The 18,131-nt window shown below is 41.4% G+C and overlaps 1 protein-coding gene across 1 annotated transcript; it reads left to right on the top strand.

Annotated features, from left to right (window-relative positions):
• Positions 1–1,251: 1,251 nt before the first annotated feature.
• On the top strand, positions 1,252–17,690 carry LOC108888231 (poly(rC)-binding protein 2; the record flags this gene model as incomplete). Its single annotated transcript, XM_018684134.1, has 5 exons — positions 1,252–1,323; positions 10,108–10,149; positions 10,266–10,344; positions 11,474–11,529; positions 17,511–17,690. Coding segments are annotated over 5 exons (423 nt in total), but the record flags the coding sequence as incomplete, so codon positions are not given.
• Positions 17,691–18,131: the final 441 nt, after the last annotated feature.

An 18,131-nucleotide genomic window follows, 5' to 3' on the forward strand; every position in this document is an offset into this window, starting at 1 on the left:
TGTAACAGATATTGTTTGGAGGTTTACTCGCCCGTGGTTCGGATTGTCTCTCTGCATAGTTGTCTGGGGCATTTGGTTATTTGTGGATGAACACTCTGAGGTGCCGCTGTGGACGACGGTGGAATAACGGTGGAATAACGGTCTTATATATTGTTAGAACTGAACTTCAGTTCGTTTTACAGCTACCTCACGTCTCCACATCTGAAAAGTCAAATCAATATTACACTCAAGAAGACTCAGTGGGACATTAGAAAGATTCTGACCGTGTTTGTGGTTGTCAAAGTCCAAAGTCTTGGTGATTGATTGGACTCAGTTTTGAGCTTGAGTCGATTAACAGAAAGAGTTCGAGGTTTCATGTCTGGATGAGATGTAGAGAAACTCCTTCTTTCCCTCGTTGGACTCCTTCTGCTTTCTCCCTCTCTTGTCTGGTCCATTAAACAGCAGCAGCCAGAGTTTTAACAAGACACCGGAGAGCTCAGTACATTACTCCTGTTCTTACATCTTCACTCCGGCTTCCAGCTTGTAATGGAACAGATTTTAAAGTGTAGCTGCCGGTTTATAAATCAACCTCAAACTAAAATACCGTCTTGACTTCATAGAAGAAAATAAACCCTGCAGGTCTGTTGGATCTTGTGTCGTGTTCTCAAACTTCAAGCTGTGGTTTTTTTATTAAGCTTTTGGGTTGTGTTAACTCACACTACACATGTTAATAGACCAGGACCCACAACTTTTATACGCACACTGTAGCATCACGATGTGGTGCAGACCAGATTGGGGAAGATAACTTTTTAAAATATGAATATTATATAATATAATATATAATATTTTAGCAGCCGCTGACTGGTAAATGTTCAAATTTACCACACACTTAATAGTAAGTAAAATCTACCACCCACTTTCTTTTTTTGGCCAGAATTTGGCTAATTTCCCACCCTGGTGGCCACACTGAGCGCAACTCAGAACTCCTGATCGACCACGTCGTCAACAACGTTACTCTGAAGCAGTGGTTCCCAAAATTGGGGTTGTGGTCGCAAGAGGATTTCCAGAAATCAGAAGCAATTACAGACAGCATATTTAGTCAGAATTGTCATAAAATGTAATGTCTCCATTGACAAAACCAGTAATTTTTCCTAGTTTCAGCTTTACACCTATAAATCTGGGCAGGGATTGTGTAGTAATTTGTGTTACTGGGTTGTTGTGCAGTATTGAAGTTGTGTTGACTGTGCTTGTGTCTCTCTGTGCCGACTGAAGGTGTTCGAGGCGTCAGACTTTGGCTCTCACCCCCTGTTCTCAGTGGCACAGGGAGGAGTGGACCTGCAGCAAGTGAGTATGGCCGCCTGGGGGTCAAGGGGCGAGGGTCAAAGGTCACTTCATCTCTGCCTTTTTACACAACCATCCCCTAAATCAAATCCTTTAACCTTCATTTCCCTGTTGAATGTCAAAGATCCGGTGATAAAAGAAGCACTTGGATGTTTAAATTAAGCAAAAGAACAAAAGTATTTGTATCAAAATGTACTTCAAGAACCAAAAGTAGAAGTTCTCAAAGGGCCTGAATTCAATCACACCACTACTGCACTGTAAATTCACCCAGCAGCAGCAGCAGCATCGTAAAAACAGATGGAGGAGATGAAGGATCCAGATTAACACCTCCACACAGAGAGGGTCAATAAATATGACTCTTAGTTTTCATGAGGAACGCAGGAATGTGGAAACCAAGGCCGAGACGAAGAAAAAACAAAGAGAAGAAACAGAAACAGGATGAGGAGGCTCAATAGAAAAATAGAACCGTCGGACTGGTCTGAAAGCAGCTTGAAGACCAGATGAAAATGCAGCTTTGCTCTGTGCACATAATAACACAGATTCTTGTTGGTATCAATGCAGTACAAGTGATTTTTTTGTGTTCAGAAATAGCTTGAATGTGTCTCCCTGGATTTGACGGTCCCACTGATCCGACCTTAAAACATTCACAAGACTCTTGTAGGAGAGCTGTTAGCCGTTAGCTCGCTAGCCCAGGTCCAACACAGGTATCCACACCGTTAGACCTCCTCCTGACAATCAGCGGGCGAAGAGATAAGAGCTTTGTGATTTTTTTATTTGTATGTTTCTGTGATTTTATATGTATTTTATTATTTTAATGGCTGTAGTAAAGAGTGATACTGATTAACTGTCAGTTAATGTCAGTTAGGCCACTGTCAGGTTAACTTTCTTTAAGTTCCGGTTGATAAGTTTCAGGTTTAAACTCACAGATTTAAGCTTCACATTAGACGCTTCCTGTCCTCTCATAGCTCTGACTAGCAGCACAGCAGGAGGCCACGTCTCCGTCTCCACCAGGTGTTTACTCCCACCACCCACCTCCAGTCCTGTGGTGCATGTTTTAAATATGGTTGGAGCTCTGGTTCTCTTTAGCAAGAGAAAAAATTCTGCTTAACTTTTTAATCCCCACTTGCACCTGCAGCAGGAAACGAGCAGATTTTTGTCATTAATCTCTGCAGGTTTTGCAGGAGCCTGTTTTAGGACAGTGTGATGAATCGTGTGGATGCTGGCAGTTCATCACAGTGTAGGTCAGGTCAGGTTCATACAGATACTTTACATTAAACCTGGTTTCTCTACAGGGAAACAGTCGCCGCAGTCTCACACAAAGAAAAGGAGATTTCTGTAAATGAAACCTGTGTTTTTCAGTCAAAATTACACAATGAATTAAAGGAAATTGACATTTTCCTCCAGTGAACCGTAAACTCTGCTGCACAAACAGCATGTCAACATGTCAAGGGTGAGGGAGGCATCGTGTTGAGATTAGACGATCCATAACTGAATGGTCCGGGGTCAGTTTCTAACAGCCAGTGTGTCACCATCATTAGCTCAGTGTCCTTCAACCGGCGCCTCACACATTTATTTCATGTCAGTCGAGAGTCCTGAGGCCGTATTCCCTCTACGTTTAAATACTTTTCATCTGCGGCATCTGGAGGCGTCTGAGTCCTTTAGTTTCTTCTGCCTTTGTGTTTGAAACCCGTTGGATTGATCCGCAGTGTGATGGCCTGTCACTGATAGCTAATATTAGCCCGGGCTAAACTGGGACGGTATGTGTCTGACAGCTCGGAGAAACAGAGACGACAGACTGAATGATCGCTTTGTTTGACTGAACGAATTAAGCTCAGGTGACACTGAAAGATCTGTTGTTACTGTGGTTTACAGCTGAGAACCTGGAGGTAACATCACTGCTGAGGTTAAAGGTCAAGGTCACGATTTAATATCAGGAAAGTCAGTGTTAAACCCAGGAAGCTGGTGATCAATCACATCAGCCTTAAGTCATGAAGCATCTTTTATACAAGACAGCTCATCGCTGAAATACAGCAGCAGCTACTGAGGTCAGAAATTCAAGGAGGGAAACAGGAACGTAAATGATCTTTAAATTTTTACTTTTCTTTTTTCTTCCTCGGGCCGCTCAGTTTCTCTTCAGTGTTTCTCAGTCAGCTGGTTGTTAATGTCTTGGCTGTAATCCTGTCGGGTCAGTCTGTTTCCACTGGTTAAACTGGTTAATGTTAACTTTTTTAACTAACACTCGCAGCAGAATATACTCAGAAAAACACAGTTTCTTCAGGAAATGCAGAAAAACAAGGCAACAGAACAGTGTTCGCTAACATGCATAGGGAGACTTTCTGCCTCCAGCTGAACGTAACAGAAAGAGGTTACGTTGGAATCTAAAATCGCTCATGATGACAGCCTGTTGTGTTTCTGAGTTAAATGTAGACGAAGTGTACGTCTGCAGAGACACATGCAGCCGGACGGAGAGAGACGTGAAGACAGGCTTACGAACGAGAGCTCGGCTTAAAAGACAGAAAAAGACAGAGAAGCACTTTACTCCATCACACTGACAGCTCAGTGTGCAGCCACCGCTAACTTTAGCTAAGTGCTGTGTGTGTCTGTGTGTGTCTGAGTGTGTGTTTGTCAGACACAGGGCCTTGGAAGTGTCAGTTAAAGGCAACAGTAACACGAGCTAATGGAGGCTCCACGGGACTGATGGGAGGAGAGAAGCAGGTAGAGAACGAGAGGGAGGAAGAGAAGAGGAAAATAAACTGTTCTATCAGATCTCTTACAACCACATCTGGAGCTGTCGGTGGGCGGACAGGTGGACAGGTGGACAGCTGGACAGGTGGTATCTAACTAACAGCTGGTTTAGGAGAAGATGAGAAACAGTTTGATTTGTTTCATATTCAAGCTATAACTCGACAAATTCTCCAGGTTTTTGTCCAGAATTACCATTTCTAGTTTTACGTCTCCACTGGAAAACATTACAGAGACTGAGAGTGATATATATAAACCATAGACAATACAGACAGACTTGGTGCATTTCTGAGCAGCTAACCTGAACTCTGAGTCTCCAAACAAAGTGTAAAAGAAGCCGACATTCAAGTACAATTAAATTCTTAAAGTTGCCTGATAGCCTGACAGCCTGATATTTTGGTTTGACTTTCAGACCTTTGGGGTCGACATCTGTCCATCAATGACTTTAGTTCGTAGGAGGTGTCGACCTGTATCACCTGCTCCTGTAGCTGAAGCAAATGCACATAAACCAGATAAATAACATTAATAAAATATTTTGTTGATTTCTAAACCACCTGTCAGGAAGTCGGACGATCCATCCGTCCTCCCCAACCTCCATCCTTTACTCCCGTTAGATTTCCTCAAGGCTTTGCGACCTGAACATGAGCAGATGTGGGTTTGAACACCTCTTCTTTTCCTTTTCTTTTTTCCTACGTATTTTGTTTGCTGGGCCAAATGTGATCTTTTTCAAGCAGTGAGATAATATCTGTTTAAATTGGCATAAAAATCTGTTTTCTCTTTACCTCTGCTGAGGAAACCTTTTTGAAAGTCAATCAGCTGCTCTGAGCCACTGTTTCCCAGTGAGTACACCTCCAATATGGCCGCCACAGGTTTCAGACAAAGGCAGCGTGAGACGAGAAGTTTGATCGAGGGAGATACAAATGAAGGGAAAGATGTGTAGATGGAGGTTTGTGGGAGAACGGCGTGGAGAGTGACAGAAGACGGGATGGCAGGAGAGTTAGTGCAGAGTTAAGTGGCTGTGCGAAGTGATTAATGCTTTTTATTCATTATTTAGACGAGCAGAGGGAGGAGGAGAGAGGGAGGAGGAGGATTCATCTGTTTGCCTGTAGTTTCTGGTGAAATCAGTCATTTACTCTCTGTTGACAGATTCATCAGAAGTCATCACGGAGCCATTTCTGGGATTTAACATTAATCTTTATTCCAGGATTAAAGCTCGGAGGATTTTCTTATTGATATGATCAACTGGAAATTAGCTGCGATGACACAAAATTAAGTCATTTAGACAGAAGTAAACAACCAAGTGAGTCAAAGTTCAGAGAGTTTATTAGTACGCAGTTAACGGAGTACTTAACGGTGTATAGTACCCATGATTCCCTTCTCCTTCTGGAGCAGGAAGTGCTGTGGCTGTAACAAACTCACCAAACTCTGTTTCTAATTGTTGATATTTGCGTCAAACGCTGGTTTTTAATGATTTCTAAGTCTTTTTAACTGATCTACAGTTCAGCATTACTCTGGAACTTGAGACCAAAACCACGATACAAAGGTTCAACAGGATCTGGCAACAAGATCTGGCAAAAGTTTCTCAATATTTTGAGAAAACTTTTGCGAGATCTCAGGAAATTTAGATGATGCAAAGGTTTCTCGAGATCTCGCAAGATGTACTTCTGCAAAATCTCAAGAAACTCTTGTGAGATCTCGAGAAAGTTTCACAAGATCTCACAAAAGTTTTCTTGAGATGCTGAGTAACTTTTGTGAGATGTCAAAACATTTAGATGATGCAAAAGTGTAGAGATCTCACATTTTTTTTGAGATTTCGAGAAACTTTCATAAGGTCTTGCAGAAGTTTCTTAAGATCTCAAGAAACTTTGGCGAGATCTTGGGAAAGTCTTCTGAGAAAGTCTCTTGAGAACTCACAAAAGTATCTCCTTCTTTTCCAATCTTGAGTTTTTTTCCCCTCATGTTCGTTCCCAGGTTCAGTAAAATTCAGACTTTTCCTCATGATGAAAACTAGAAGTAGTAGAAGCCGCAGAATCAAAGCAGCGTGAGTTTATATGATGCAGATTTATCCAACTGTAAAAAGCGGAGCTGTTGATCCTCAACAAGTTTTCAGCAGTTTTTATCAGGTTAGTTTTTTGGTGCAAAATAAAGTTTAACAGATGTTTCACAGATGATATTTTTATCTTGACACTTCTTCTTACAATAGACAGGAGACCAAAGAGCTGAATGTGAACTTTAAGTATAAATCCAAACAGCATACAGATATAGACAGTGGCTGTGCCGTTGTCTCTTCACACAAACACTCATCCTGATGTTGTACCAGGTCCAGTGGCAAAAAGCCATTTTTCTAGATTGTTTTTTTCTTACTTTTTAAAATCTCTACAGGACTAAATGATTGATTTTCCACCTGCAGAGCTGAAGTCGTCCATTTGTTGTTTGTTGCTCAGATGTTCCTGCTCAGCTCGTCTGTGATCTGTGCTATATTTAGAAGCTGATTAATATTCATGAGCCTCGCATTGTTAATTAATATATGTATTAATAACATTTGAGTTTTGAGAGGGTCATTATCATGTTTGATGTTGAGCTCCACTGACCGTCATTAATAGAAGAGCCGGTGATGGTGAAGGCCGAGGAGATTAATTATTAACGTCCTGACAGCTGTAACGTGTGAAACCCACAAAACAGATAATATCATGTCTTTGTTTGATTACTTGTAACGTTTTAAGAGTTTAATCCGTTATTTAACCATTTAGTGAAACATGAAAAACCTCAAACATGTAGTTTAAGGATCTTAGAATCACTCCAGGGAGTCATGCTGAGAGTTACAGGACTAAAATCTCTAACTTTATATGTGCGAAACCTTAATTATATTTACCAGCAACTGTATAAAAAGATGGACGTTATGACAGCTCCCCAAAGTAGACACTTAAACATCTTGATCGCCTCCTGGTAGCTGGTTTATTATTCTTCCAACACATATCTTCATTGAAATGCCTTTAAGCATATGTTTAATTAAAAGATAACTTTTCAAACTTATCTAAAACAAAAAAGTACAGCAGCGTTTTTAACTGAAAATTTTTATACATAAACAAAATGTTTTATAAATAAAATAAAAAGTTAGCATTAGGGTGTGTTTATTTTATCGGTAATTAGATTTTAAAAAAACAAACAAAACATTTGAACGGTCAGTCCCTAATAAAAAGCGAGTGAAACATCATGATTGATTTGTGATTGGTCGAGCTGGTGTACACAAACTCTGGCTCCGAATGACGACTCGTATCCGGGATATTTTAGCTTCATTTTGTGCAGTAGGATGAAGTGGCGACATGTCGTCCATCTTTATTTACAGCTGTTGATATTAATCAATAAAATGTCTTCCCTGTTGTAATTAAGTTGAGCAGACGGGGGGTTGTGATTGTGTTCAAAACAGAAGGAGCTTGTTGTGCACAGTGTGTGTTCATGAGGCGCGACAGGATCGACTGAATTTTGATTTATTATAGTCGTCTCTGTCATACAGCTGCATTCACCCTGTTACAGACAAAAAGCATGAGGCTGTGAGGACGTTGGTGTCTGCAGGGACCGAGTGTGTCTCCTCAAAGTCATCCATCGTTCCCAGAACATCTCTGAGGGGTTGACACTCAGCTCCTGACGGGTCGGAGCAGATACTGCAGGCAAAGTTGATGAAACAGAAACGAGATTACAAAATAAAAGTCACACACTCTAATATTTCGTTGGACCGCCTTCAGCTCTGATTGCGGCATCGTTTCAATAAGCTCATGCAATGTCACGATGTTTATTTCCATCCGGAGTTGCATTAATTTTTCGCTCAGATCTTGTATTGATGATGGGAGAGTTGGACCGCTGCGTAAAGTTTTCTACAGCAAACCCCAAGGATTCTCAAAAGGGTTAAGGTCTGGAAAATCAACTGATGGAAAAACCTGGTCATTCAGTTTATTCAGGTCAGCTGATCATAGATCACATGACCTTTTTCCATCGTTTCAGAGTCCAATATTTAAGCAAACTGAAGCTTTATTTCCCAATAGGCGTCACTACTAAGTTGTTTTTTTAAGGCTACACAGCTTTTTAGCCCCAGTCCCCTGAGTCCTCTTTGCATTTTTTGGAAATGATTTGGTTTAACCAAACGTTTAAGTGATCTACGTCGTTGTCTGCCATGTTTGTTTCCTCTAAAGTCGCATTTGACCGCGCAAGATTTTGAGTTTTGAGACCGTGGTTGTTGGTAGTGAATCTGTAAGAATACAACTGTGAAATCTGTCGTTATATGTCGTCATGTCTGTGCTCTCTCACATTTTCTTCACTGGGTAAGATTTGGAGAATCTTTAAGTGTATGTCAGACTTTAGAGGCTCCTCCTCCTCCTCCTGTTTCTGCTGCAGCTCCGATTCATGCTGAATTAAACCGCTAATGAATATTTATGAGTTTACGGCCAGGGCCGTTTGTCTTCAGGGCCTGTGGTGGAGACTTTCAGGTTCACCACCGAGTATAAATATTTACCTGCAGATCAGGGAGAGAGATATCACGGAGGCCGAGCACACCCAGGTCGATCACGCTCGCAGCGTCAGGAGTCAAGAGTTCAGCGGCAGCGACAGCTCTGAAATCTGTTATATAAGGTGTGGAGAGGCTCAGGGACAGACGCACAAAACATTTCAAAGTCTTTAGACCCCAGTCGTCGCCCATGGACGTGTTCGTTCCCTTTGAAGTTCAGCCTGCATGGGATTCAGGAAAAGCCTCTAAAAGCTCTTTTTAAACCGTGATCTCGCAGCGATAAACACAGACGCTGTGACGAGGCGACGGAGGAGAAGTCACCGGAGAGATTCGCTCAGGACGTTCGAGTCAAAGTCATTTTAACTGCTGTGTTTTTAGGAACTCTTCTTTTGTCTCTGAGCCCAGAAACATTCATGGTGTTACGACAGAAAGGTGTTTCCCTCTGAGCTGATGTACAGACTCATTTTCAGCTTATGCAGAGAAAAACCTTTAACTAACATGTTTTAAAACTGTTTTATGTTTGATGAGCTGAAAAAATATCATCATTCTTGATCAAACTATGAAGCTGAGACCATTTTTATAATCGATCCTGTATAGGGCTGTGTGCAATGATGTATATCATCCTTGTTACAGAGGCAGAGACTTTAATTATTTGACAACAATATGGATAAGATTCCTACAGAAACATCACTTTTTATCTCAACCAGACTCCATTGACAAAAACAGGAATTTTACTGTGAGCTGCTGGAGTACCACTGCCTCCATCTGTTAGTGTGTTTGTGTTAGTATGTGGTACTTTTACTTTTCAGTAAAGTATCTGATTACTTCTTCCACCACTGAAAGTCACACAGTGACACAAACACTAACAGATGGAGGCAGTGGTATTCCAGCAGCTCCTGTTTTCTGCTCGGTAAAATTCCTGTTTTTGTCAATGGAGTCTGGTGCTGATTGCCAGATTCACTCTTCTTCATCAATAATGCACCGATTCCATCATCTGATATATATCATCATATCCTACAGCCCTAATCCTGCATCTATGTTAAACATCTAAAAGCTGTTACACAGGTTAAAAAAACAAAAACAAAACTGTACATTGTTGTGAAATTTACTGTCAGACTTTTCAAATTAATGATCGTCTGATATTTAATTTTGGAAAGGAAAGTGTAATTTCTGATAAATAAATGTTGGTACTTCCTTTTTTTCTCTGATGTTCAGTTCTTGTGTGTTTATAGGAGAAACCTGACTGTAAATAATAATATTTCATCAGGATGTGCAGAGAGGTTTGCAGTGTTTTTACAGCCCTGGGTGTTGTTTGCAGAAGTGTTTATGTAGCCTAAGAGGGTAAACCTAGGGTTTAAAAAAACCCCACAGAGCTGCTGCTTTACCTTTGAATGAATTCAAGATTTTTATGATTTCTTCTCTTCATTTTAGTGAATAAATCAGACAGAACCTGAGAGATGTTTCCCCTCAGAAACACAGAAAAACATGAATCTCTGCTCGTATAAACTTTGACCTTATTCACACTGGTGTCTGTTTTTCTGTTGCAGTCGTACGCAGTTCAGAGCCACTACGGCATTCCACACTCAGAGGTAAAAACACAAACTGATATTTTTATGATTTAGGTTTTTATTTTTATCTATTTGAGAATTACGATGATGAGACTTTGTTTTTATCAGGTGATTAATTTGACTTTTTGTTCTCTCAGCTGGCGAAGCTCCACCAGTTGTCGATGCAGCAGCAGGGCCTCGCTCCCATCAGCCAGTCAGCTACACAAGTCCTGCCTGGTACGCGCACACACACACACACACACACACATGCATGCATGTAAGATCGGAAGCTCTGAACAGAATAAAAAACGAAAAACCTGAAAAGTATTTTTGATGTTTGTGTGCACGTGTTGTTGGTCACATATTGGAGTGTGTAACTGCACAAGTGTGTGTGTGTGTGTGTGTATGTGAGTTCACTTTTGATTTTGAAGTCACTTTGTTGTTTCAGTTCTTTGTGTTTAAGACACAAAAACTCCAGAAAAAACTTTGTTTAAACCTCAAAAGAAAAAAAATATTTTAAAACTTAATTTTTTTCACACGTCGTTACTCTGAGTTTCATCATTTACTGAATCCAAGATATTTGTAAAACATCCTGACATGCTTTGAATTCATCTGTTAAAATCCACCTTTCTTTCTGTTTAACTGCACATTAGATAATAACTGTTATATAATCATTATTTTAGTGAACAGTTCTGTTATAATCCCTCTGTGTTTAAGCTTGGATTCGAAGCAGCTCAAAGACCACAACTGGCACAAGATAGCTTAGCTTCTGGCTAAAGATAACGTTACGAAAAAGGAAACGTAACACACGTTATGTTGACACAAACACATTAGCATTTATGCTAGCTCTCATTCACAAAGAGGAATAGGTAAGAGAGAAGCTAACCATGTGGCTGAAAATGAGGGAGGCGCTAATTTGGCGTACTGTGCTAGTGTAGTTAGCTAGACTGATTCAGTAGGCTAACTTCAGGCACATTCACGAATGTAGGAAAAGAAGGAAAGAGAAAGAAGGGAAGGAAGATAAAGAAAGAAAGGGAGAGAAGGTAGGAAGGAAAGGAGAAAAAGTAAGGGAGAGAGGAACGAATGAATAGAAAGGAAGGAAGGACAAATGTGAAAGGAGGAGGAAGTGAGAAAGGAAAAGTAGGAAGGAAGGAAAAAGAAAGAATTCTTCAGAATCTTCATCCTTCGCTTCCAGCTCATCAAAAACTCTTTATTTAAATGGAGTCTGTCTCTACTGTTTGTTTTTCTGGTGTCACTGTGATGGAGGAGAGTAACGTAAAGAAGATCTGATGAGTTTCACTGAATTCTCCTGGATTTCTATCATCCAGTAAAATCAATAATTGATAATTACCTCTGTCTCTTTCAGGAGCGGTGGAGGCCAATTCTCAAACCACGTCTCAGGAGCTCCTCATTCCAAACGACGTAAGTTTCCTCAGACTCACCTGAGGCTGAAACTGAAGCTTATTGATGATTTATGAGGGGAAAGGAAGAATAGAAGACGGAAGAAAGGGATGGAGTATAGGAGGAATAGAAAATGGAAGGAAGGGAAGGAGGACGGATATGAAAGGAAGATGGAAGGTATGAAAAGAAGGAAGGGAAGGAGAAAAGGAGGAATAAAAGGAAGGAAGGAAGGAGGGTAGAGAAGCAACAATGGAAAGTAGGAAAATAAAGAAGGAAGGAATTTAGGACATATATGAAAGGAGGAGGAAGGAAGGAAGAAAGGAAAGGAAGGTAGGAAAAGAAGATAGAAAAGGAGGAAGAGTAAGGAAACACATCGCAGTCTGTCCTCATGGGAAGGTATTTCCTGTTTGGACCGGATCAGACGAGACGTTCGCATTAGTCCAACAGTGGCTGAATATTCATCTGAATAAAAATGGAGACTGACTTTCATCCGTCGGCCTCTGAACCAGCTGCAGAGCAGCGCTGCTAACAAACGACTCTGCTGCGTTCGAGAGCAGCGAACAGTTCAGTGTCGCGTTCAAGGACGTCTGACATTTGATGGACGTGTTGACTGCTGCGAGGTCAAAGCGCTGACCTCTGAGTTTATAAGGCAGCCTTTGGCCACCCTGTCTCCCCCCTCCACCCTCCTCCTCCCCCCTCACCCTCACCCTCTGTCTGTCCATCACAGGCAGTAATTCATCCAGTCGACTGTGTTTACTCACAGCGATGCAGCTCCTTCCACAACAAACACATGGAGAAAGACTGAAGCAGTCGACGGCCGAATTTACTGATCCAGCCTTTAAAATGAAGCACAGTGAACACAACACGAGACACCTGAGCTGTAAAGACTGTAAAAGATGCTCACCAAATTTCTAACTCTACCATATTATTACAGTCGTGTGTGAATATATATGTTAACATCAGCCGCTGCGTCTTAATTTCCTCGTGATTTTTGATGTTTACCTGAGTATAGAGTCCTGCAGGACTGATCCTAAAACCAGGAAGTAAGTTAGCATGTTAGCACTTCCTGTTGTCAGTGTGTTTCTGGTTAAATGTCTGAAATAAGGTCTGTGGTTTTAACACAAGCTCAAGACATTTTCAGGTTTTATTCTCCGACATAAAATGGGTCAGTAAATCCCCCACTCCTGATGTTTGAAGCTTTTACGTGTCTTAAAAAAGGCGGTTGCTAACGAGTGTGACCTTTTTTTTCAGACCGTCTTAATCTGAGCTTCGTCGTTTTTAACGTGACCAAACAGGATAATGTCAGTTCTTTACTTTCTTTGGTTCCACTCATGTTTCTGACTCATCGACAGCTTTCTTTACCGTCAGTAGGTCAGGAAATGGGTCTGTACTTTGACGTGTAAAAACTGCTGCCTGACTGGCTGTTGTCGTGTTAATGCTACCGTGTGATTGTTAGAATAAAATGCCCTGAGCTTATCGTCTGAATCGACAAATTTTATCGCGAACCCAGATCAAGGTCGTTTTGCCGCCCAGTCTTTTGTCCAGTTGAGTAAAATAATGTTGCACTTTCCTTATTTTCAGTCGATTCTTTAAAAAAAAAAAAACTTGACTTTGCTTCGCGTTCTTCGTGCACGTCCCTAATCACTGCACCAGTGAATCAACAGTGGTGATTCAACCCCATGAAAACCGGTCTTGTTCTACTTCCTCAGCAGAATGCAGTGATTCATACGCAGCTCTGTTGCTGAATTGAACCGTCACTCTGCAGTTTTTTTCACATTTATAGTTGATTCAGCCTGAAGCGTCTCCACTGTCTCATCCTCTCTTTGGTGCTGTAGCAGCAGAGTTTTGATGGTTTCTCCGCAGGAAACTCACTGTTCAGTTAACATCCCTCCACTCTGGGTCTTTATCTCCGACTCGACCGTAGCTCGGTAAAGGACGGAGTCTGCGTTTTTTACCGGAAACTCTGCCTCTAATCTCTGATGTGATAACCTCTGCAGGTGATCTCACCTCTTAGGTACAGATTAAACATCGAGGCCTCAGAGCTTTCATTCATGTTATAGTGTGGCTTCAGTATTTAAACACACAGAGATCATTCATGTGTTCATACGAGCTCCAGAGAGAGTAAAGAGCAGAAGTTAAGACCCAGTGCATGTTAGTGTGTGATATGTTTGTGTTTGTATGAGTCAGTGAGCAGAGCAGCTTAATGACATCCTATAGCTCACAGTCAGAGATTTAACAACAACCCTGTCTGACACTCCCCCTCTCTCCCCTCCTCCCCCTCTCTCCCCCCTTCAATAAACCTTTCCAAATTACAAGGGCAGCAGGGAATCACCCAAAAATAGCCCTCGCTCCGTCCTCTTCCTCCTCAGCTTCAAGCTGATTTTACCCAACAGCACTTACACAAAGCTGCTCTAAAGGGGAGGTGGGGGAGGGAGGAGGGGAGGGGGGCATGACGCTGTACAGAACCCTGTGAAAAACCTTGTATCTCCAGAGCAGTCGACCTTGGAGAAACTGTAAAAGCCAGAGCTTGGTTTTCACATTGAAGTCATGACGTTTGTGTAGCTCTGACGTTTCTGAGCATTTAGAGCAAAGTCAGGTTTGTTTATATCACCAGAAATCAGGGCTTTCCATGATTCATATGAGAAAAAAAATCCATAAAAACATGAAAACTAAAAGCGACAGTGTCTCCTAGAAAAACGTCTATATCGTATGTTCAAAGTCTATATATCAGTACCAGACTCCATTGACAAAAACAGGAATTTTACTGGACAGAACACAGGAGCTGCTGGAATACCACTGTTAGTTTGTTTGCAGCAGCTGGTTACAGTTGCTGATACAGTCCTATTAAATGAACACCCAAAAACATGGTAAATATAAGAGGTATTCTTTAAGAAAGTGTGACATTTTTGTTCAGATGCTATGAGAGCTGAGAGACTGAACCAGAGGAGCTGAAACTCGTTCATACAGTTTTAGATTAAAAAGATTTCGTCATTATGTTGGTTACGATTGTTTGTGCAGTATTTGTCGTTGGAAATTAAAGTATGTGCGAAGTTTTCCATCGGCATCGACTGTCAGTCGGACATTAAGCCGAGTAAATGACTCCACCAAACCTCATTGGAGAAACAGTGATTTTTAACGTGAACCTGTTTGATTCACTGTTTCTCCTGTCTTAATTATCAGATCTGTTTGTTCTGGAGAGGAGGAGAGGAGGAGGATAATTCGGCTTTTGGTAAAAACCTCCTGAGGAATCCCAACCCTAGAAATAAAACAACAAACCTGTGTGTACATGTAATTTCTAGGAGACACAAAGATAATGATGCATTAAATGCATTAGCCCTGTGTGTCTACGTTATCCACTGACATAGAAATAAACAAAATGTCCTGCAGCTTCCGTCCCATTTACTATAATTACACACAGACACATTAGCGTCTCCTGGTCGGTTCGTCTGGGTTCACACCTGGAGATAGGAGGTTTTGTTGTCCGACAGCTGACGGCGTGGGAAAGTCTGTGACTCAGAGGATGCGGTTTGTGATTCAATGAGGCTGTTTGAGAGGTCGAACAGCGGCTAAAGGTGGATTTCACACAAATGGTCCCGACCTGGTTGTTGTCAGCCGGCACTTTGTCTTCTGTCGTTATAGCCACCACACACACACTTGAATTATCAGGCCTCTTTCCATGAATAGCCCTCTACAGCCGGCTCGTTGGTCAAATGACTTGTGGGGAAAGGAATGCTTGTGGTGCAGAGAGAGGGGAAAAAAATAAAGATTATAAAGGAGAGTAAGAGGCAGTGGCAGGACTGCAGTGAAGGAATGAAAGATACCGAATGACGGCTGCAGGAAGAGAAGAATGCAGCGAGCAGACGAGAACAGTCTGAATAAAGGAAAAAGATCTGGGTCATAAGTAGATGAAAGTGAGGAGGCTGAGCGGAGACGATCAGTTTTTCCTCTGAGTCTCCTGAGTCAGTGTTTGTAACTGATTCATTCAGAAATTTGAAACGGAGCAGAAACACTTTTTATTTGATGTGACAGCAGCTGGAGGATCTGACACCAGATTTTGAATGGGTAGTGTCATCTGAAATCAAACATGGCTGCCGTGCACTAATGGGAAATGAAGGCCGCCATTTCACAAGTTTTAAAATACGTTGCTGGTCCCTCCTCTTCTGCTGCGTAGCCAAGATGGTGGCCGTTTTATTGAATATGTTATTGGCTGTCTGGCTTGTGTGATTCAACAGTGCAAGGTTTTCCAGCAGAACATTGTATTGTGACGAGATTATCAGGGAAGACGTGTTTATATTAATGAATCACCTGCAAATATTTTCTCACCTGGACAGAGGGATGTTTGTTTACCTGAGCTCCTGTAACACTGCTTATTGTAAAACTTCACTGTGATCACAGGAAAAAATATAATTAGCAGAATTAAAAGTCATTAACATAAAATGAAGCACTACCCTCTGAGGCAAAGTATCATTACTGTTATTACTGTGTCTTAATTTTCTTTACAAGTAAACAAATAATTAAGTGAAATTATTTAACAATACGTCTGATAGATTTCAGGCTAATGAGTCATAACGAGGGTTAATTAGCTGTTTGTGTCTTTACACCAAACGTCTCTCATGGGCACCAATTAAATATACTATTATCATGATTATTAATGTGTTTTAATTGGATTACAGTGACACCCTCTGACACTGTCACTCTCCTGTCATAACATTTAAATACATTTTAAAGCAGAAAGAGGCTTTTTTTTTTTTTACTGTTGCACAGTCGTTAAAATTGATCAGTTTGTCAGAGAAAACTGACTCCAGGACTCTATTGATCGTGATTGTCAAATTTCCTCGCTGTTATTTTCAGTTATGATCAGCTTTCTGTCTGATTTGTGCTCAGATGTCAGTTTTTTCTGCAGCCTTGACACACAGGAGACACAGCACTGCCTGCCAACGCACGTTTTCTTTTTTTTTTTTAAGAAAGGTAACAAGGCGTATTTATGGTGTGAGCTGACAGTGAGATAAGCTCAGTAAATATCTGTCTGTTGTTACTGTGACATCTACTGTGTGACAAACCCCCCGCTGGGCCGGCAGATGAGTCAGAGTTCACCACCTGTTGCAGTTTCATATTCTTAGACATGAAGAGATAATGAGGATGGATGGATGGATGGATGGATGGATGGATGGAGGGGCTGAAAAATAAACTGCAGAGAGAGAGAGAGAGATGTGGTGTAGGTGTGGAGTCAGTAAAGTCAGACAGTTGTAAATCAGCAAAGAAAAAACAGATAATAACACATATCTATCTCGTTATTTTCAGAAATACTCTTAATTATAAATGTTACTTCAGTAAAAGTATAATTAGGAGAATGTTCACAAAGTGCTTGTGAGGCTAATGAGTGTTGTTTATGTTTGGTTTTCTGTCATTGGTAGTGTGTGCGTGTGTTTTGATTGGGCATGGGTTGGGAGAAGATCTTGACAGTATGATAACCTTAAGCAAAGATATCGTGGTTTTGCAAAACTAGCTGATTTGTTATCTGCTGCAGTAGCAAGCCTATAGTGTTTATTACACGGATGCTAGACGTGCTAACTCTCGTAGCTGTCACGTACATTCGAGACAGCATTACCTTGATTTTGGTTGAGTGGTGGTTGAGTGGTGGTATTGCCTCCTGTTGCAGCTGCTCTTCATAAGCACGTCTTACAAGTCGGCTGACTTTCCTGCTTCAGGTTGCGACTGTCTTCTTTCTGTACCCAAAATACTCCCACACAGGTTTTAGGTTCTGAAACCTTTACTTTTCCAAACCAGAGTTTACCTTGAAACCAGTAACCCACGCCTAGTTTTGATGCGTACATATGTGTCTTAAAATGCTGCTGAAAATACTAGTAGACCAATCAGTTTCTCTTTTTTAGTTAGGGGCAGGTAAAATAAGAATTTTCTGCTCCCTGCTCTCCACCACCCTCCTCTAGAACTGGTCTTTAAACTGGTCTTTTCATCCTCTTCCTGTCTCGTCCTCCTCGCAGCTGATTGGCTCCATCATCGGTCGCCAGGGCACCAAGATAAACGAGATCCGGCAGGTGTCTGGAGCTCAGATCAAGATCGGCAGTCAGATCGACAGCACCAGTGATCGTCACGTCACCATCACCGGCACACCGATCGCCATCAACCTGGCTCAGTACCTGATCACCTCGTGGTAAGTATCCAAACCACAGAAACAGTCGAGCTTTCTTCCCCAAATCATTATGTTCGGTCATGACAGTCACTGAATAACTGAGAGCACCCGACTAATTCAAAGCCACTGTGGACTTAAAGAGACTCAGAGTCTGTTACTGCTTCAGTGTAGATCTTCATATTAATAATAACCAAGTGCATCGAGCAGCCAACTGTCGTTATCTTACATTATGAATTTGTTTATTCTTGTGGTGTTGTAACGAAGGCAGATTCACTTTATTGTCAGCTACACAGAAAACAGGATGAGGGACAGATGAATAAAACTGTAAATCTCTTACCATGGGTGGGACATGAACAATATAAAATAACACTGCAAGAAAATAGTGTTGTACACTGCAGTTAACAGCAGCACTCTGCAAAGACACCTGTTGATGAAAAAGAAGATGAATGTATCTTAGTCCGGGCTGTGTAGC

This window comes from Lates calcarifer, unplaced genomic scaffold (assembly GCF_001640805.2).
Source record: "Lates calcarifer isolate ASB-BC8 unplaced genomic scaffold, TLL_Latcal_v3 _unitig_1301_quiver_1429, whole genome shotgun sequence".
Classification (NCBI taxonomy): domain Eukaryota; kingdom Metazoa; phylum Chordata; class Actinopteri; family Centropomidae; genus Lates; species Lates calcarifer.